At 42.2% G+C, this 22,202-nt stretch overlaps 1 protein-coding gene across 1 annotated transcript in view; it reads left to right on the top strand.

The window, feature by feature from the left end:
• Positions 1–22,202, top strand: part of PTPRT (protein tyrosine phosphatase receptor type T) — a 308,933-nt gene that overhangs the window by 197,005 nt on the left and 89,726 nt on the right. Inside the window, exons 9-10 of the mRNA XM_042883615.1 lie at positions 5,846–6,047; positions 9,317–9,419. Coding sequence (XP_042739549.1) covers positions 5,846–6,047; positions 9,317–9,419 — 305 coding nt within the window. The remainder of the gene's footprint in view (positions 1–5,845; positions 6,048–9,316; positions 9,420–22,202) is intronic.

Raw genomic sequence — 22,202 nt, 5'->3', positions numbered from 1 at the left:
AGAATGGAAAATAGATATACAGTTGTATAATGTGTGTCTACAAAGTAGTGTTTGATTTAACAGCTGTGCTTAGTGTTTGCATTCCAACAGGCTGCAATCCCTGAAGTCGGAGGGGAAGCTTATGGTCCAATGCTTGGCAATGAATGGGGCTGTAGAGACCAAGTTTGCTCACCAATGTTGATTAATTCTATATGATAGAAGGTTTAACTAAGTGATGTTATTGGTTTCAGTGAGGAGGACCATACAAGCTTGTTTTTGCCTTGACTGGCAGGCTCTCAATCCTGAGACTTTGCTGCCCTCACTTCTAAGGAGTTTGCTGCCCTCACTTCTAAGGTTATTGCACATGAAATCCTAATAACTTCATTATTCATCAATATGAGAGCTTATCTGAATGTGCTGATGTACAGGAAGATCAAATGGCTACAACAGCATGGCTGGAGCAGAATATCTCCCTGTTTGTTTATTTAAGAGGATTAAAGAGAATCTGAACAGCCATTCAGGGCTCCCAGGGGGTTTCGTGCACGGTACTGGAGGGTGAGAAGGGCCATTACAACGGAGAGAGGACATCTTTATGGTGATTTATTGTAATATTGAGCTGAGGTCCTCACGATTGTGCCATGATACATCCTTCTGAAGAAATGTCTAAACCTGAAGAATAATCGATCATGTCCCTTGATGGTCTGTTTTGCTGTTTAATTACCACCTTCTTAATACAAAACCTACAGGGTAATTTTTTTTGACCTTCGGTTTTCAGCTGTTCTTTCCATTACTGGTGTTATATATGGTAATGCTGATGAACCCCTATGGTAATACATTCCAGTGTTCCAATGCCCTTTTGCTTTGCGTGGACACAGTTGCCTGTACGTCTGAGAGGTAGAGAAAAATCACACAAGTTAAGAAGGACTTGGTTACACTTTTATTATGTGTTTCCTTCTGAATTAAAATTTGCAGGGCAGAACAACCCTGTGCTTCCTAGTTTAGTTACTATTTCTGCTATGGTCTTTCCTTTGACGATGGAAGTCTTACATCATAATAGAAAGTTTTACAGTCAGAGATGATGACAGCTGGTAAAGCATTCACTTCCCCCCATCAAATTGTGTTAAATTAGGCGCTGTGAAGGAGAGCGGAGCTGTGCTCCTGCTCTCGGTGTTATGTCTTCATTTTGTGGCTGTTAACATGGTGTTTGGTCAGTGATTTCAAGGGGTTGCTGTTCTGAACTTTGAATTGTATAAAACTCAGAGTAGGATGGAGTAAACAGGAGAGCTGCTGTTTGGTGGGACTGGTTGCACTGGCATGGGTTGGATGTCTGCTTAAACAACAAGGAGTGAACTCAATAACCATCCTGTTTCTGACACTGACCTGTCGTGGTTTATTCTCCATAGTCTAACACAGCAGATATGTCAGTAAACACTTGGAAATCAACTACAGGGGGTTCCCTGTAGGGGTTAGTAGCTTACTAGAAAGTATCAGAAAGAATTTGTTCTCTTGACCTGTTCTACATTTTATCCACGAGGAATTTGGACTTGCCTGGCTGGATTTGGCAGTTCAGATGAACACTGAACTGAGCAAAGTCTGGAGTGCATTCTCTGCACCCCGGGGATGTCACTCACCCTCCTGCTGTGCTGGGGACGTGGCTCTTGCTTACCTCCCTGAGTCCCTCTGCTTCCTGATCTTTTTGATTACTTTCAATTTACTGCTCCTGGTGCTTTAATTTAAGAAACATTTCTTAATGAAGAAAATGGAAGGAAGATTTAAGATCTCTTTGTTTCTCAGTCTTGTTGTGCAGTAGCCTGGACTGGCACTTGCTGTGATCAGAATAGCAGCTTTGTTGGCCAATAAAACTTTTCCTTGGGAAAGGAAAACGTCTTGTGAGACGTTTCCTCCTCTTTGTGTCTGCATTTATTCTGCATCAGAGTCAAAACAAATATTTTCAATATTTTCAATCAAACTGAAATTCTTCTTTTTGAGCCTCTTGTTGTTTGTTTTCTGTCTAGGTTTTTAAATGTTTAATTTTATTGTCTCTTTTTTTTTTTTCAGAATATACAAGTGTTATATGACATGACTTGTCTTTAAAATAGATTATTTTAAAATAATTTGGAGCAGCTGTTGTCTGGTGATTGAGTCATATCATTTTCTTAGATTAGAATCTCTTGTTTATTTTGTAATGAAATGGTTTGACACTTGGAACAAGAAATGAAGATAAATAGTTAGCATACCAGCAAGGAAAGCAGGTGCTTATTTCAGCAGCCTTCTTATTGTAGGAAATGCCATATTTCTTCTCCACACATGTTTCAATGCGTTTTTAGATGACTCTGTAGAGTCAGAAATTTCCTTATTGAAAAATGTTCTGCATTTGATTCCCTGAAACTTCTCCTCCTTCAAAACTTTATATTGGCTCAGAGGAAGAGCGGCATCTTCTCACTTTGCCATCAGCTGATGATCCTCAGCTGTGCCCTGTCAGCCTCTGACACATCGTGGTGCACAACCTGAGCCAGCACTGAGCTGACAAACTCTCTGGATCTGGGATGGGAATGCAGTGTGTTGTCGTGTTGTTTTCTTCCATCCACAGGGAAGACTCCTTAGAGAAACGTGGGGATGAGAACGCAGTCAGTGCCTGTAGAAGCTTTTCGCATCAGGATGCTTTGCTGATGGATTTATTCATGGGCAGATCTACAGTGATGCCTTCAGAAAAGTAGTGGTGATGCACGTACAGTTTATAAAAACAAACAGACCAACTCCATCCACTTACTTATACATGAGGCCCAATTTGTCACTGATTTGTTACAGCATCTTTTTGTTCTGTAAGGAAACACAGGTACATGCTGTAGCACGTTGCAGATGCTTTTGGTGAAGAAATACCAAAGCTTCCACAATTACAGATTGTTCTGGCCATGAGAAAGGCATGATGAGCCTGGGGGCTGAGCAGTGGGGCTGGCCAGCAGCAAGCAGCCTGGCTGGCTGCTGTAGAAGGGAAAATGATTCTGTTTTATTCTGAGCTGGAAGAGAATTCACCTCCTTTTCCAAGCAGTGCTCTGTTTTTGGGACCACTTCACATTTCACCTGAGATTTTGCTGCTTAACCATCAGCACTCAGCTGATGGAAATGCATAGAAGCCCTCAACCTCAGCAATGTTCGTGCAGAGGAGTGTAATAGCCCTCATTTCATAAATGGCAGAACAGAGGCTCAGAGAACATGGTTGTGAAGGAGGCCATCAGCAGAGCTGGGAGCTCAGCTGCATTCTGGCCCTCAGTACCTCCCTCACCTCATCATTCTTACTGTGGGCAGCAGAGAAGAGCTTGAGAGTTACTCTTGTATGAGCAATAAAATCATATAATCATGTACTTAGTGATGTTGGAAAAGGCCACTAAGATCGCCAAGTCCAGCCCCAACCCATCCCACCATGCCCACTGTCCCTCAGTCCACATCCCCACAGATTTGGAGCACCTCCTGGGATGGTGACCCCACCACCTCCATGGGCAGCTGTGCCACTGCATCACCACTGTTTTGGATAAGTTTTGTACTACTGCTTTTTGTTTCCCTTCTCCCTGTTTCCACATTAAAATTAAGTGTCACGTTTTGGGGACAGGGATTGTTCTTTCTCACCTGGGTTAGTAAGATCCACAGTAATGTGAATGGTGTCTGCTGCAGTAACCGTCTTGCGCTTTGGTTATGTCAGGTGTGTGTCTTTACCACAGTTTACATATCCTTAAAAAAACTCATTTGGGGAAATGACTGATGTAAGTGAACAGTCTTTCTGAAAACTGGCCCAAGCTGTAACCTCAAATAATCTTGGATGTGTTCTCTGAAGTGCTGCTCCTTCCCACTTTTTATGAGTTGAACCCGTGCTGGTTTAAGATTCCTTGTGCTCATTTCGTGAGCAGCAAGCCTCCCCTTTTTTTTTTTTTTTTTTTTTGTAATAGCAATGATTTTCCTTATTATTGTTCTTCTTTTTCTCTCTCAAAAACATTTTTACCCATTTGCCTTTAGGGGATATGCATGTATATTGATGAAGGAAAAATATCTCATTTTGTAGTAACTTTAGAACTAGTAAAGGTAAGTGAATGCATTTATTTAAATGCAGATCAAGGATAGTTTTATCTTCCACTTTCATTTACGGCCTTCTGTGCAGTGTGTTGGAAACAAACAGCTGTGGTTTTGCACAGGATGTCCTGTGAGCGTGGTGCCTGGTGCCCTTGTGATGTTCCTCACCGTTTCCCAAATTCCTCATTATTTCCTTCTCCTGCAGAAGCATACACAATTGTCACTTCTCTAACACGCTGTTTACAAATAGAGCATATGGACTGCATCAGTTCATTCTTAACAAACACAGTGCATGCATTTTTCATACTGGAGTTTGCTGGGGCCTTGGCTGGGTCGCGTCTCTGTGTTTAAGGTCTTTGACCCCATTCGGGTTCTGCTGGTGGAGGTGCGCAGGTGCTGTTCCCTCCAAGTGCCACAGCAGTGCCTTGTGTGCACCTCACCATGCCTGAGGACAAGGAGCAGGACTAAACACTTCTCCTCCAGCATTTAATTGCCCTGTTTTAATAATCACTGCACCAAGTGCTGTCTCTTCCTCAGGTTTCTAGCAAGCAATAAAAATTCAAAAGCTGGTTGTAATTCCTGGAAAAGTTAGCAGGTTTGCCATGGGACCACCTACAAGCTGCTTATTTATAATTCCTTTTTATTCTGTTACTATTAGAGCCCCATCTTTTAAATATTGTTCTGTTTAAAGGAAAAATAAATAAACATTTTCCTCCTGTCACAATACAAGCAACTTAAAAATTTTCAAAGGCTCTTTCAGCAAACCTGGGAATTAGATTTTCATGGAGTCCTTCATAAAATATTGAAGACTTCATATATTAACATACATTGATTTATTCATAGTGTTTCATTACAAATAAGCGAGGATCCCATAATATAAGGAAAGGTTAGGAGAGCAGCGGAGCGCGTTATATTATATTGACAGCTCAGTTGAAATTGAGCTGCCTCTGGATTGAATTTGGAAGGTGAGGAAGGAATTGGCTGGTAAATAAGTCATGAGCTCTCCTCGAAAGTGTCTGCGTATCAGAGGGGCTGTCATGGGTAAACAGAATGGAGCTCGAGCAGAATTTCAAAGGATGTTCAGCCTGGGTTCCCCTGAAGGCGCGTTAGCAGTGCAGAGCACGCAGGGCTGTGGCCTGGCTGGGTTGCTCTCAGGCGTGCTGCCATCTGTAAGCCTGCAGCTCGGGGCTAAAACTGGGAAATTCTATCAGCAACTGTCTCGTGAGCTCAAGGAAAATGAGTGGGACTATTGTCTAAAGGCTTGGTGATATTTATTTCTCGTGAACCTGTCATTTAATTTCAGTCTTTCATTTTGGTGTGATGTCTTCAGCATAGGAGAAGAATTCAGACAATTTTGTTGTCAGTAAAAGCTTCCTGTTTCTTCTTAAAAGCCTCCTGAAAACAACAACTGCTTGATGGAAAACATATCCCTGTGTGCACCAAAAGTTCCCCTGTGCTGTGGGAAATTCTCACAAAAATTCTGCAAGTTGTGCTGTGCTCAGCTTTGGCTGCAGAAGTTTGGGGTGGGGAACGAAAAGCAATTCTTGATGGCTTTTGTACATCAGCACACGCTGAGATTTTAGTGGAGAGAAGAAATTAGCTTCTTCCAAAGTAACGCCTGGAAAAATGGTGATGTTCACTTGCCAGCATCCAAACACAGGGCACTTCACTAGGAGATGCTACCCTTATATCTGCCCTTTTATTTTGTATCTTGAGTTCCAAGAGGGGAGTGAAATAGGGGCGCAGACAGAGGCCGGGTGCAGAAGACTCCTATCACCTTACTGTCCTTGTTCTTCATTTGCAGATTACTTACAAGGCCGTTGGGTCTCTGGATCCCAGTGCTGACCTGTCCAGCCAAAGAGGGAAGGTCTTCAAACTAAGGAATGAAACGCATCACCTCTTTGTAGGATTATACCCAGGGACAACGTATTCATTCACCATCAAAGCCAGCACAGTGAAGGGCTTTGGGCCACCCATCACAACACGGATTGCAACTAAGATTTCAGGTATTGCTTTGGGAAGACAAAAAAGGAACTTTACAGGGCTTTGTTCTTTAGATCTACAGCTGATATGTGAAACAATAAAAAGCTGTTCAGCTTGGTGTCTCCTCCACGAGTTTCATAGGGACCACAATCTATTATCTATGTTTGTTCAGATTACAAATGCAGGGGTTAATTTGTGGATGCCTTAGGAGGATTTCAGATGGGAACCTTTGTTAGTTCAATAGATGAACTCTTACTACAGCAGATTATTCAAATTAAATGCTTGGTCACAGAAGCTCCTTCAAAAATGCGGCTTTATCTCAAGAACGCACCAAAAACGGATGCAGTGAAGTAATTGAATTAATAGCTGAAAGAGAGGAAAATGAGGAAGAGAAACTGCATTTATGGCTTCTTTCCTGAGTAAGGCCACAAAGAGGGCTTCAGCTAGGCAGAGAAGGATGTCAAAGGCACTGAAATCAGGAGGCACTGCAGAGAAAGCTCCTGGGTACAGTAGAAGCAAGGAAACTTGGTCTGGCTACCAACAGCTCAAATGGGTAAGGTGGTGGTTGAGATGACATTGAACGAACATATGCAGAATTAGATATTAGAATTTCACTAAGCCAGGTTCTCTAAGGGATGTTTTTCTGGAGTATCTATCACAGTGACATCAAATCAAATATTTGGGACACTTGTAATGATGAAATATGCAGCTTTGCATATTTTCCCTTATCTTTCAGGACTGGTTAGTAAGTTGTTAGCAGCTACTTACTTTGGATTAGAGCACAACGTGGACCAGAGTGGGAAGTCAGTCATAGTAAATAAAACTAGCAATACAAGAATACCTGACCAAAGCAGTAAATGACAGTTTAACATTTTAAAGAAATAAAATATCCCCATTCTCTGCACTGACCGTCAGCAAAGCTAGAGCCTTTTAGATGTAGTGCGAAAGCTCATGTCACATCCACCTGGAGTACAGCCACGGGCTGTAAGGCTGCCTGCAGAGGGAAGGCATGGTGTGTGCTCTGCCCACCTCCGGCCAGAGGAACAAAACAGCACAGGAATGGGGGTGCTTTTCTCTTCTTATTCAGTTTCTTTTCATTTTATTTTTAAGGGGGTGCTCAAATCTTGTTAGAAGCCTGCGTGGTTATTAAATGTATGGGCACTGAGCTCAGTTTATCATCTCTGTTTTTCTGTCCTCTAAACTTCTTGTTTGTCGTAGACAGACACAGGCCCCATGCAGGCATCTCTGGCGTTCGATTGTACTGTTGTATTGTCAGTCCTCTGCACGGGATTTTGAAGTTACTGTTATATTTACTTTAAGATGCAGTCCTAAAGGAAGCAGAGAGAAAAATGAGATTTGCATTGACTTATTTTCACTTATAAAAATGTCTTTGTAAGGCTGTCTGGAAACTGCTGGCTTTAAAATGAAAAGCCATCCTATGCAGTAGGAAAGTGTGAATGTGTATGTTTATCTGGGTGGATGTTTGTTAATTTATTTATCACGCTCATGTACTATTTATCACACACTTTATAATACTAGTTGCCTGAATTCCCAAGGACTTCTCTTTGGCCAGGACTCAGCAAAATAGGCACCACATCAGTGAGCAGCGCTTGCTGCTTTACAGAGGTCACTGCCAAGAGTCATTCTAATGAGGCACTGTCCAACTCTTCCATGTTGAGGACACAAAAATGCCATATCCTGTTACAGCATCTTGTGACAAATGCAGTGCAGTTGCTGAATTGTACTCGATACCATTAGCTACTCCTGCCAAAAACGATGTTGCTTCCATTTGTTTCTCAACTAAATGGCATCTGAAAGTCAAATGGTGCATTCTGTGAAGGAACCAGCCCAGCTGGCTGACACAGCAGAGGCCATTCAGTCGCGCCAGTGCAGCATTTCAACTAGGCCAATGGAAGCTGCAGCAAAACAGGCCTGCAGAGGTACAGCCCAACCTGCTCATGGTACCCAGGGAGCCCTGCAACACTGCAGTGTCCCCTCTGCCAAGTACAGGAGCAGCACAATTCTGACTGTGGCATTTCCAGTGAGTACAGTGCTGTCAGGTACTGGGTACTGCTGGTGCCCTGCATCTTTAAGTGACTCATACTGCTTTCCTCAGTGCACAGCACCTTCTGCAGAGGAATCCCTGCTAAGGAACTGCCATTCGTTCTGAACTCGCTGCCAGCTTATGGATAGGGAAGTCAGTTGCTGAGCTGATAATAGGAAACACCATGCTTAACACTTTTCAGGCATTTAGATAAAAATCCTGATTGTAAACAGGATTACTGTGGAAATCGCTGTGAGAGGATTAAATGTGGGACCCCCACAATGCAGCTTGCCCTTGAGAGTTGTAGATTAACTGAGTGGGACTATGTTCTTCATGTAAATTCTTCTATTTGCTTTATAGTTAGGGAAATTTCAACAAAGCTTACCTCTTTGGAATAAATACAATGCTGCTCAGATTCTTCTGGGCTTTTTTTTGTCCCTAAGGGATGTCTGCTAGAGGGGAAGGAAGACTTAACATAATGAGTAGGCTGTGTTTCCTGGGGAAACCCGTCCCACCTTGATGAAATGACCCTAGCAGAAGGAAATAAGGCAGAAGTAGGAAGAGGTCTGTGGCTACATGTGAGTGGTCAGCGGTTTTCCATATTGCCATGGGGAACACCACTGCTGGAGTGATGGATACTGTGGTTGGTCACTGCCCTCAACACACGCTGGTGGACGCACCACTAAAGCACTGGGCTTAAATACCCATTTGAGTGCTCAAATAATTCCACGCTCTTCTCTTTTGATGCCTTCCCACTTCATATTGTACCTTCCAGCTAATCCAGGAGACAGAGCTCACACATGTGCATTAAAAATTCTCTAAGATGTGAGAACTCTGATCCATTGGCACAAATAGTGAACAAGAGCTGGGTTCCTGGGTGCAGCTTTCAGCCCTGCCACTGATTCACAGGTCTCAGATGGCATCTTTCAATGTCCATGCAGTTCTTTGTCTGCTTTTAATTTTGAAGAAATAATCCCATCCCAAAGGACTGCTAAGTCTTAAAAATTCAAGGCAGGATTTTCAAAGCCAGCTTGAAGATTTGGGTGTCCTGTTTAATTTTAATAGGAAATGAGTGTACAAATTTTTTAAGCAGTTATGACAATTTTAATCATAACATTGAGAAAGTATTTTGATGTTTCAGTCGAGAAATGTTAAGCGGTCTCCAAGAAATGTTACTAGCACGTTGCCATCACTACCAGAGGCAGCAACTGGTGTCTCAGTAACGTGTTGCTCTTTGTTCTGCTACAGCACCATCGATGCCGGAGTACGACACGGACTCACCCTTGAATGAGACAGACACCACCATCACTGTCATGCTGAAGCCTGCTCAGTCCCGGGGAGCCCCTGTCAGGTGGGTGGTTCCTCTTCCTTTTTTTTTTTTCTTTTATTTGCAGCATTTTCCTCTCCTTCTTCCCCAGGTTTCACTCATCTTTTATTCTCAGCCGATAACGGAGCTGTTGAAAGTGAACGCTGGCTACGTGGCCAACTTGGCTGTTGATTCTGCCTTTCACGTTTCCTCTTATAAATGCATCCCGCTGCTCACCTCCAGGAATGGTTGCTGATGGCATTGCATGGGGTTACTGCCCTTTCAGCATCGCCTCAGGAGCCTCAGCAATACTGGAGTTTCAGTTTATAAGGCTATGTGCTGTGATGTGAGCTCAGCAAGCGTGAACAAGGCTGAAGGCCTCCATCTCCTGCCCTTGTTTCTATGAGGGACAAGCCTTTGTTGTAACTATATGGTAGGAATGCCTGAACTAATGCTGGCAGATCATTTGTTCCAAACCTGGATCCAGCCAGGCTCCTCACATCTCAGTGTTAAAAGCCAGCTGCTGCTCCCAGCTTGTTGCAGAGACAGGAGGTGATGGAGGCTGACGGAGTCCCTCTGGTTTAGTGGGATGCCACCAGCTGTAGGTGGGCAGTTTCCATTTCCAGAATGGAGGACTTAGGGGCAGGAAGCTATACAGGTGGAACTTGTGGAACAGGATGATGGCTTTGTAGAAAACATCTGTGACTAATTTTGTGACTAATCCTGGGCTGGATCCCATTCTTACCGGCTCTCCAGGGCTGAAATGGGGCACCTAGCTGCAGATCTCTCTCTGGCTGCTGAAACATGACTTAGAGGCCTGTACTCCACTGCTGTCTTTTGCTTTGGTAAACATGCACGTGTTGAAAGGTATCAGCACAAGAGAACAAACTGCCTCTCAGAGACAGCACTGCCTTACCTGAAGCTGGCAGGAATGCCAGGCACTCCTCCATCCTCTGTTCTCTTCAGCTGAGCATGTGAATTAAACTGCTTATGATAAAATTAGCTGTAGTTTACCTAGGAGGATCTGGGCTGCTCTGTAAAATACCCAGCAGCCGTTACCTTCCTGTAGGCTCTTTAGGATTTCCCTTGAGTTTTCACAAGACACTTCTTTTTTCCCTCTGAGTGGTATTTTAAAAACAAATAATTGCTTCTCTCAGAAGTGAATGGGCTTTGTACATCCCACGGATGAGTTCCTAGTGCTTTTTGAAGGCGTCTCACTAAGTGTTCAGGAGCAGATTACTCACGTGTAAACTTGTTTAATTTAATGAACTATCCTATCTCAATTAGTGTTCCATCTATGTCACAGCTTTTTCCCAAGTTGCACTATTAGTTTAAAGCAAACTATCTATTTTTGCTGAGCACCACCCCCGTTCTAGTTGTTCTGAGAAGCAGGCTTCAACATTTCCCTTTTAATCTCTGGTACTCCATATGAACAAATTTAGAAGCCTATTTTCTGAGTCCTTTAGGGATATTGTTGTGCTGGAAAATGGCAGTAAAATCACAGAGCTCTGTTTTGTTTTATTTCTTTATATGGGGGAACGTTCCTGTATCTCGTTTTACCACCTGCTGTCTTAAGAGTGTTGCTATTTCGTCTTTTTATTGAAAGTCTTGTGATTTTTCTTGAAGCCAATTTGCTATACTTTAACCTCGTTCAGAGAATAGTGTCTTTTTCAGCAAATGCATCTATTATAAGAAAAAAAATCTATAAAGTTTTCCTAATTTTTCAGTCTAGTTTCTTTAATTGCATTGTGGCCTATGGTGCACGTTTGCAGTGTAATATTTATGCCACATCCAAATGATGAGGTGACTTCCTTTACAGAGCCCTGTCCATTGACACAGAAAACCAGAGCAGAGGTGTATGTGTGTGACAGGGGAGGAATCCTCCCCTAAAATATCTCAGGGGAGATATTTAGCTTTTTATTAGCTATGATAGCTGAACAATGGATGAATTCCTTTTGCTGTATAAATATAGCCTGCTCTTAGTCTAACCTCATGAAATCCAACAAATTTGACCTTGAATCAGATTTGCCCAACCAATTCCCTTTTCTTTCAGCCTGTTCTGCATGCTTACAATATCCAAAAGTAGGTAGCACTCCCTCAGAGGCTTCAACACCATCCAGCCAATTAGAATAATAATGTGCTATGAACTGTTGGTGACACTTAACACACAAGGCTGAGGTGTTTCTTTGCTTTTTCGTAGATTTTTCTCTCATATTCATGCTGAGAGTTAATATACTCTCTTTTTCTTGTCTGGTTATTTGTTTTATGCTTTAAGTTTATTTTTCCTTCACAAGTATAATATCTTGTATTTGTCTCTACTTGTTGTCATCAGATTGACTTTTAAAATGCTTTTAAATCTTGATGCAAACCTTGAGTGCTTCCATCCCCTCTTAGTCTGATGCCATTTCCCATTCGCTTACCAAGGCATTAGTGAAGATACAGATTCAGATTCAGGCAACACTGGTGCTGAGTGTTGAGGCTGTGCGAGGTGGGTGGAGGGATTCCACATGATGGGAAAGATGCCCAGCATGCCAAAAGGATGTCTGTAGGCTGTCTGCTCTCCTGGCCTCTCTTGTAGGCATGGCCATGCTTTCCTCGATCCATTCCCTTTTCCACCTGACCACTCAGCCTACCTGGGGTGTTTCAGAAAGGGCTCTTGAAAATGGTCTGAAATAGATACTGCTCACAGTATCTCATAAAGCCTCTGATCTGTCACTGTGCAGGAATAGGTAGACCTCTCATCTCTTGACAGTACTCCAGGCAGCCAGTTTCTGCTCTGTGGTGCCCCAAGTTTTCAATATAATCCTTCCAAAATGTGCAAGTAAAGAAGCAACAACAACAAAAGAACACCTTCAGTACATAGCAATTATTCTTCATATTTTCTCTTAGATGCTATGGAGATGAATTGGAGTATGTGTGAGGATGTGATTGTAAACAGTATCTCCCAAAAGATAGTTATGTGACTGCGTTGTGTTATTTCATTCTGCTCTAGTCTGAGCAGCATACAGATGGAGTACGATTTGCAAGATCATTTTTAGAGTAACATTGTAGAATATTTCAGAAAAGATTCACTGTTGTTCCTCTCATGTGAAATACGGGAGCACTAAATCCAAAGTCACTTTCAACAGTGAGACGTTTCTGATGTTTCCTTGTGCTCACGATCAATAACTTAAATGTGGTTGTTTATAAAACTAATGGTTGTGAACTTGACATAGTTAACAAACTACAGATAAGAACCAAGACACTTTCATATGAACTAATACAAATAATATAAACTTGGGTATACTTTGGTAGGCTTTGTCTTATTGCCAGAAGAAAGGTGGAGCATCAGCAAGGCATAAATATCCTCCCTTGTGGCCTGGGCATTTCATTATTTCCTTGTGGTGAAACCTGCAGAGTTTGACACCACGTTGCCCTTTAAAAATAACTTTTGGTGCTTCTTATATCAATTCAAAGCCCGTGAATGGTGTTGTGATTGATTGCTGAAGACTGACATTCGTCTGTAATAGATTCAGAAGGAGGAAAGAAGAATGCAAGTGTTCCCAATCTTTATTCCTCAACTCCTTCCTGAAAAAAAATCCCAGTGTGATTTTGAAGATAATTTTGCCTGTGAATCCGTTATTGTCAGGAGGGCTGAGTCGGTCCTTCATAGATTATTCACATATGACATCTTTAGACCTCTATTTGAGAATTTATACCTTATTCACTGCCTGAAAATACTGCTGTGAGGGATTTTATCTCCATGACAAGTCCGCTGGGCTGTTTGCTGTGTGCTGAGTATTTGGAAGTCCATCTGGTTTATTAAGAAACTGTTGGTTGTATCCACCTGTACTACTATTACAGAGAACATCACATTTTCAGAGCATGTGTTAGTTTTAGGGATTTCAAAGTTGAAATAATGCTCACCTTAAGGGTGATAGTGTTGTTTGGCATGCCATTCCATCTCTTGGAGCTGCTGGGCCATTTAGAGCAGAGTCTGCAATTACACTTTCAGAGTTTGAGGTGGTGGCAGATTTCTTTGCTTAAAAAAAAAAAAAAAAAAAAAAGAGAATTTAATTTTTCTGTATGGCCTTGCTGCAGTTCTGCAAAGTGTATCAGTATCCAATCTGTGATGTTCTTTTGCACAGCAGGCAGGCACATGCATCAGGTATCTGATGGTCTTTAGGCACCTGAACATGTGCTGGGCTAAGGAAAAGTGTTTTTAGAATGTAAGTTTTCGAACTTTACACATGACCCTGTGCATCCATACACAGGTGTGTGTAAGGAGGAGGTGTGAGTAATGGTGGATAAATTATTGAGGTTAGATTTGTTTGTGTGGTGGTTGGATATACTTAATCACTTTGCTGAGGATGGATGGGTTATCATATTGATGCATATCTTAAAGGAAATAAGGAAATCTAAATGGGAGAAGGGGACTGGAAGTCTTTTGAATATATTTAGAAGCACTGAGCAAAAGGTGAAACAAGTATTTTCATATCACCAGCCAGCCAGTAGGAGAAATTAATTTGTATGAACAAAGCCCCATGTTACTCATGAGTGTTATCTGATTTTTGGTCTCCCAAGCATGAAATAACGGAAATATTTTTGATCTGCGTGTTGCCAAATGAATCAAAAGAAAACAGTTGTGTTGTTATTCAACAGAACACCTAAGAACAGTGTTTTTTTCCTGCTTTTCTGCTCAAGCTGTTCTCCAAGCAAGCAATCCTCTATGATGTTTCTGCATGTCCATGTCTTCCTACACGTAGTAACAAACGAAAATACCCTGTAATGTTGGGGAGTGGCATTGCTTCCATCTTGTGTTGCTGTGTTGACACTTTCACTGCTTAACACTTGCCTTCCACTTCAGTGCAACAAAGTAGAAATGCTGAGTGTCTGAATTCATAGGCTATAATGTTCATCTTCATGTCATTCTTTCTTTTCTTGTCATTTCAGCTACCATCTATTTGTATAGAATTTAACTAAATCCCTCTGGCTGGCATCTTGATTATTAGTAGTAGTAGTAGTAGTAGTAGTAGTAGTAGTATTTTTGGAAGCACACTAGTTCTTCACATCCCTACAAAGGAATCATTTGCAAACTGAATAACCTTGATTGTGTGGTGGAGGAGGAATGAGATCTACAAAAGAGGAGGTATAAATTTGCAGAATCTGTTGGGTTTTTGTTTGTTTTGCAGATAGGGGCTTTGGTGTTTACATCTCAGTGTCTGTGTTGATGCTGTTCAGCTTGTTGTTTTGCTACTTTTGAGTGTTACCACATGAGTTTGCCTCAGGCATTTATGCTTATAATAAATTCATTAATGCCAGGAATGGGTGGCGATTTCTTAAAACTCCTGCGCAGAATACCTTGTGCTTGAAAATAAAGACTGGAGTCGGGGATCAGCAAAGCAATAAAAAAGGTTCTGATGTTTAAAGCTGTGGGGAGCCGGACAAATTATTATGCCCTTGGTAATCCTGAGAGTTCAGTTGCGTTGATAGGCGTGTTGTAAATACCTGGAAAATAAAAATCCCAGCCTGCTTTTACTAAACTCTTATTCCAGTGTATGCATCACATGACGCAGTTGATTGAACACAGGGCAAACAGTCATCACATTAGATCTTTTAATTTTGTAGTATCTAATGAGGAATGAGATTATCAATCTAGGCTTCTGATAGTACAAGCCTAATTATCTGTATTAATTAACATCTCCTGTAATATACCTCAGGGATATTGTTCTGAAATCATTCAAGCTGGGTTTCTCCTGCATGGCGTTCTGTCTTTCATCTAGGCAAGAGTTTGAAGGTAAATGAGCAGAGTTCCTCTTCTCTCAAAGGTAAACTAGAGCTGCTCTTTCTTCAGTGGTGTGTGATTGCGCCCAAGAGAATGAGAATTTGCATGAAAGGTTGGGAAGAATGGCAGCTGTACAGACTGCTGTGATGGTTATTATACCTAAAAGGAGCAGAGTTTTGCCTTAAATATTTGCAGGTTGACCTCAGCAGTGTGTTCTACCCCTGGTGAACTGAGCAGGGCACAGCACAGCTGAGCATACGCGTCCGGATCTGCTGGGTCATTGCATGGTGGTCATAGGACATGCAGAATGACTTCAGTGACACTTTGAGTTGTTCTGGATCTTACAAACGCTGCGCCTGCTGTATCAAGTGCAGTGGAGATGCAGGGTTGAGTCAGGAAACAAGGTGACAGCTGTAAGTATCAGGAAGGAATATTTTGATTTTTATATAGCGTGACGTAATCAGTTGAATAGATGTTTCAAGGTGTTTTAGTTCCCCTGAAGAGTCAGATCCTGGCCCTAAAAAGTGAGGATAAGTGGCATTTTGGGTCAGTTGTCTCATCTGGTACTGGAAATAAGTTCTCTTACTGCAACATCTGAGAGGACTGTCCCTTAAAATGTCACCAAGCTGCCGTTACCCATTTATCAGCCATCAGAAACATGCCTGCTCTGTGAGCCTGCAAGACCTGCTGTGTCTTGCTAAGCCGTTCTGTGGAGAGTCTGGCAGCAGCTGGGAATGGGAGAAGAAAGCCATCAAATTTGCATATATTTTAATTATAATATTTTAACAATCAAATTACACATAGAGACAATTCTTTTGTGTCAAGTAGCGTTTTATTAGCTGCACAGTGAAGCTTTTACTAACGTTTTTCAGTGAGCTTTCTGAAGGCCTGAGGATATTGAGAGTCAGGGAGTGAATGTTTTTGCATAAATCTTTCATGCTGTCCACATGAACTGTCAGGTTAAATTCCAGCAATCAAAAGGTTAATGAAGTCTGAACTTTAAGCCGAGAATCACAAATTGATGGCCGTTTTCTCACATCAAGCTGTCAGCTGGTAAGACAAAGAGGGAACGGGGGGAAATGCCCCCATTTCCAGTGTGAGAGCTTCTTTTTCCCAAGATGTTTCTTAATTTGCATCGGAGCACCCGGAGTCAGTATTCCCCTTCTGTGTTATCCCAGAATAAAAGGATAATTGCAAACTGCATAAAATATTTTAAAAAGTGGAAATTGCGTTTGTTGCGATGTACCACCAAGCCTCCTTTTGCATGCAGCAGCCCCTGGATCACACCTTGAGGTGGGATGAGCCGCCCCAGGTGGGAGCTTGCCCACAGGCAGCAGCTTGGTTCCCTTCATGGGCCACGGAGGAAGGTTTGCTTAATTGAAGCAGCTCCTTTTGGTACTTACAATCAGATGGGATGAATCTGGGCAATAGTCCCTGGCAAACATCACCCCTCGGAAGCAGTGTATGAGCCCTATCCAGCCAGCATTCCTCCAGCAGCAGCAGGGCTGAGATATTCAGAGGGTAAATGGATGCCTTCCTACATGTGGCAGGCAGTGTTTGTGCTAGCAGGTGCCCCTCAATGTGTCTACAATAACACAAAACTGCAATAAAAGGGAAGATGAGTAAGCTCTGCTTTGCTGTTGCAGACTAAGGCATTTCAGGATTTAATTATACTACAGGTATATAAATTCCGGAAACATGTTAATGCTCCCGTGATTAAAATTATAGAGGGCCTAATTGAAAAAGCATAAACCGAATTGAAGAATTCCTAATTATAGTTTGCTTTGAGGTGTTAATTTCCTCCATAATGAATGCATAATTTCTTGAACTAGAAAAGGGGGCTGCTGCACCAGCGCGTGGGCTGCAGATGGAATGAAGGGATTATCATAAATGCAGCCAGACAATTCAGAAGAGTAAACCTCTCCAGCCATGGTGCTGTTCTGCCTCCCTATAATTTCAGTTCTCCTAGCACAGCGCTTTTCCAAAGCAAAAGGCAGAGCTAGGAGATGGTGAGAGACTTGCTTACGGTGCAGAAGGAAGGGGAAATTGGACTGGTTTAATTAAAAGTAGTCATGGTGCAAAAGGGGAAGGTGAGGAGAGAGGTGGAGAGCAGTATTTCACTGGAAAGGTGAAACAGTAGAACAGAAGATGCTGACTTTCCTCAGTATCCACCTTGCCTGATTCAAAACTAATTGCAGGAACTGATGTTGATGCAGGTTGAGGGGTTTTTTTTATTCCTCCCAGAGGATTCACCCTGTGTTTCAGTTTTATCTCACATCAAAAAGATGCATAGCTTTGAAGGGAGTGAATGGTGAAGTATGTCTTTATCAGGTACAGCCTCCTGTTGGCTAAATCTGCCCCATTCCCACTCTGTTGGGGATCTCTGAAGGTGTTTACAAGTGATGACAGACCAGCTGCCAGCTCTTATCCTTGGGATTTCCATTTTCCTGTTTTCCCACCCACAGCTTACTTGTATTCCAGAGCTGAAGGTGCCACTTCTTCCTGCTGTCAGAAGCATCAGCGTTTTGCACCTCCTGAAAAGCGCGGTATGCCCAGAACAGGCAGAAAGAATCTGGCCAGTAGCTTTTGGAAGGTGGAAATCTGTGTTACCATCTCCCAAGAGAGCTCATGTTTTCTGTTGTCCGTGGATAAAATAACAGTGAGTAGACTGTGATGTGAGCACAGCGGCCTTATTTAATAATGACTCTTCTGCTGACGTTAGAGCAAGTTCCCCTGTTTGTCTTGCTTTCATTAGCCTTTTAGTTACATAAATAAATCAATTCTATTGTTCTGTTGTTAAGAAAAGATTTTACATTCATATGTATGGGTTTTCCCTGTGTAGTCCAGTAGCTATTGGCCTGTAAAATGGAGAAAAAACTAGTTTGTTTCTGTATGGAAACTCTTAATTTCAGGGGAGCCATTGGAAATACCCAAACTCATTGAGAACAGATGCAGATACACCCAGCCTTGTGCGAGGCTCTGCTTTATGGAGGGCATGGCAGAGGACGCAGGGAAGGGCCTGCCACACTCTCTCCTAGTCCTGTAGGTAGCTAAACAACTGCTTTGGCTCTTCTTGTCCTTGAAACTTACTTTCTTCTGGTCTCAAGACAAACCAGTGATCACTGAGACCTCAGTCAGCGATGCCTGTTTAATGCTAAGCGACATCAGCACAAAAGGGTTGTGGTGGCTTTTTTTTTCCTCTAGATTAAACAGATGGCAGGTGGTTCAGGAGGGAGAAAACACCTCCAAAGCCACAAACATTAGCTCCTGTTGCAGCGAAAGCCCTATCTGTCTGCACTCATTATCTTTAATCTGCCAGCACAAAATAACATTGAGCTGGAGAGATAGGGACTGGGCCTATTCCATGGGGGAGCAGCAGCTATTATGTCTAATCTGTGTTGCAAGCCAGGTCAGCCTTATGGAGATGGCTGAGATAATGGAACACAGAGCTTTGAAATGCCTTCTAGTTCTATATTATTTTTACCGTGTGTTTTTTCCCAATAAGATTAAACAGGAGGAACTTTAGGCATTTAAAGAAATGATGCATGTATGTATATATATACATATATATATATATATATATATATACACGTGTAAATATACATGGGTCAATCTAAAGGTAATGCCTCCTATTTATTTCCATGGAAACTGCAACCGATACAAAGAGCACAATGGCACTATTTAATGGAGCACATTCTCAGCTACAAACCACTACTTTTCAGCATAGTCACCCCTATTAGCTGTGCCTTTTTGCCAGTGAGCAAGATCCTGCATGCCGTGCTTGTAACCATCTGCACCAGCAGAGGTAATGCACTGTCGCTGTCACCACTGCTGAAATGCACCGCTCACTGTGCTCACATCCACTGCTTGATCTCCATCACTGTTCAGCAAGCATCCGTGAATGTCAGTGGGTGACTTTTTTTCTGTATGGAGGAATTCAATTCCACCCCTTTGCTTCATACAGAATTCAGTGTCAGATGTTATAGTGTCAAACTGCCCCTCTGCTGCCGTGTGTCACATGGCAACAAAATGGAACAGGCTATTAATGGGAAGGTTCATCCTCTACCTCTGCCATCACACCAACATCTGCCTCTGATGTTGTGGGCCAATGTCATAAAGTAGGAGGCATTACTTTCGGAGCAGCCCTAGTACAGGTAAATAGATGCAGTGTTCTGGTGGTCCGAGCATGGAAAGAAAGCAATCTTTTTTAAGTATGGGCCAAAGGCCAAGAGCTTTTGGGCTTTTAAGCACAGTCCTTCCTTTGGTCGTTAGACACTGACTCTCAGTACAGTTGCCCTTGTGACAACTGAGTATGTTTTGTACATGTAACACATTTCTGTTTGGAGTTTACTGGCACTGCTGGGGCTATTAGTTTAGTCCATTAGTCCAGCTACAGGGAAAGATGAACTATAGTTGGAAATTTAGTCCAACAGGGATAGGATCAGTCTTTACATTTTCTTACCTTTTTCTAGTGCCCACTCCACTCGCTGTAGAAATTTAACAAAGCTTGACATTCTAGTGATAAATAATATGAAACCCATATGAGCCCATATGAAAACAGTGGCTCCAAATAGTGTTAGCCAAGTGTGAAATCGCTACATTTTGTTTCATGAATTTCAAGGTAGAAAGGCTGTGGTAGGGGGTGAGTGTCAGAATGGAATAAAATGTGGAGAGACTGTTATCGGCTTTCTTGATGAAATGGATTGCATTATTGCTGGCTCTATCTCAGCAGGATTTTTTCATAGCAACAGCAGTAGTTAAAATCTTCTTTTTTTTTTTTTTTTTTAACAAATTTGGCTGAATTTTGATATTTTCAACTAGAGCAAATGTAGCCGAAGAGTTGTTTAATTTAAATGAGTGTTTAAAGAGCACACAAAAATAACTTCAAAATGAAAGATCTGGTGTAATAGCTTTGCAATATGAGAAACTATTTCCTCAAGTAGCATCACTTTCGTAAGCATTATTTGTGTGAATGCTTTCTTGCAGATGTGAAGAAGCTGATTTCTTTTAACGATTGTATTGATGGAATTGCAGCCCAATATTCATAATGGGCTAGTTTTGGAATCTTTGAAATAGCCAAGCATATTGCAGAAGATGACATTGCAGAAAATCTTTATTTCATATTCTTTTCCATAAAAATGTTTATTGAAAGCTGACCTTAACTTCAGCATATTGCGTCCTACATGGAGCTGTATGGAGATAGTAGCAATCTTTAATTGATTGTAACGGCTTTAGAATCAGACCCCAAATAGAGAGAAAATTGCAGAACGGTGTATTGGGTCCCTGTACGTACATCTTAGGTGGCTGTGAAACCCAGTTCATTATCGTTCGTAGATTAGGTTCAGAGCTTCTGATTAAAAGTGCACAGGAGATGTTAAGGGTGAAATTTTGGAGTGTATGAAGTAGATGACTCAATTCTCAGGAATGTATTGGCACCTGAGCATTTTATTATAGTCACAAGGAGAAACTACTGAGGGAATGTTCAGCATTGCACCAAAGTAACACAGGGCTGTAGGTGCGTTGTACGCTCAGAACAATGAGCCTCCATGTTTGGCTTTGTAGGATCACAGAATGGCTTGGGTTGAATGAGACCTCCAAACACGTCCCGTTGCAGCCCCCTCCCATGGGCAGGATTGCCTTCCACTGGCACAGGTTGCCCAGAGCATGGCTCGGGATGGAGCTTCCACAGTGTCACTGCTCTCTGACTGTTATACATTTTATTCCTGTACATTTTATTAGCAAATCACTTGTGTTCTTATAAATCTTTTTGAGAGTAAGTGGGTTTTGGTTGAATTTATTACAAAATCCTTCTGTGCAAGTTCACACTGTAATTACTATTTAGTATTTAATCCCACTTTTTTGTTGTTATTTAAATTTTTGAGTGAGCTCTATGGAGACCTGATGGGTTTCTATATGGTACTTCTAGCTTCTGTCATTTTTCTCCCAGAGGGTGGTGAGACACTGGAACAGGTTGCCCAAGGAGGCTGTGGATGCCCCATCCCTGGAGGCATTCAAGGCCAGGCTGGATGTGGCTCTGGGCAGCCTGGTCTTCTGGTTGGCAACCCTGCGGGGGTTGAAACTGGATGATCATTGTGGCCCTTTTCAACCCAGGCCATTCTGTGATGATTCTGTGATTGTATTTCATCAGATTTCCCTTTAGGAGAAAACGTGTGCCTGGATAGTGAAGTGTTTCTGGCTCACAGAACACACAGTTTGCTCAGAATCTTTGTCTTCTGTCTGGGGCTGCCATGCAATTGACTTGTTGTGAGTGGTACCATTTTGTTTCTTATTGCATGTGTGGCAGAATTCGGGGTTTCTATAAGACACCTTTGGGAAATCAAAACTAAAGATGTTGATGCCATTCTTCTGGCTCAGTTTGCGTCACCAAAAGCAACTTGGCCAGAAAGTAAGCATCTGCAGACACAGTAGCTAATCTGAATCTGGTCTAGAGGGAGGTATCCTTGCCTATAGCAGGGGGTTGGAACTAGATGATCTTAAAGGTCCGTTCCAACCCAGACCATTCTATGATTCTCTGAATGCTGAAGTTTGACTATCATGCACCACATCTAAGCCGTCCCACTGCATTATGGCAGGAGAGGGCTCCGTGCAGGCAGAATAAAGGCCCCGAGTTTTCCTGTTCACATGGAGGTATATTTACAAATGTGTTTAAATTGTTTTAAGCCAGTTTAATGGAATCACAAGTGAAAAATGATGGTGGAAGGTGCTGGTGTAAGTATGCGTAGTCTGATTTCTGTGTTGTGCCATGCCTGGGGCATTCATACCCTCTGCCTGCTGAGGCTGTGAATCAGCTTTCTGAGGAGATTCCCGGTCTTAAGAGAACACGTTTTTAAAACTTTGTCAGTGTGGTTAAGAGGAAAGAAGAATTGGTTGTTAGCCCTTCAAAGTGTCACACCTTTGCCCCTGGCTGTGTGCACTTGATGCCTTTTGGTTGTCTCTGTGCAGCATTAACTCTCACAGATCGGTCAGACAGTATTTGGGTTTGATTTGCATGTGTTTGGATAACCTTTTCAGAAGTGCTGCATCTGCTGATTCTACAGAAGAGA

The sequence above is a fragment of the Lagopus leucura genome, unplaced genomic scaffold, assembly GCF_019238085.1.
Source record: "Lagopus leucura isolate 7727_CA_CO unplaced genomic scaffold, USGS_WTPT01 Super-Scaffold_100039, whole genome shotgun sequence".
NCBI lineage: Eukaryota > Metazoa > Chordata > Aves > Galliformes > Phasianidae > Lagopus > Lagopus leucura.
The sequence above is the reverse complement of the archived record's forward strand: the minus strand, read 5'-3'. Positions and strand labels throughout refer to the sequence as shown.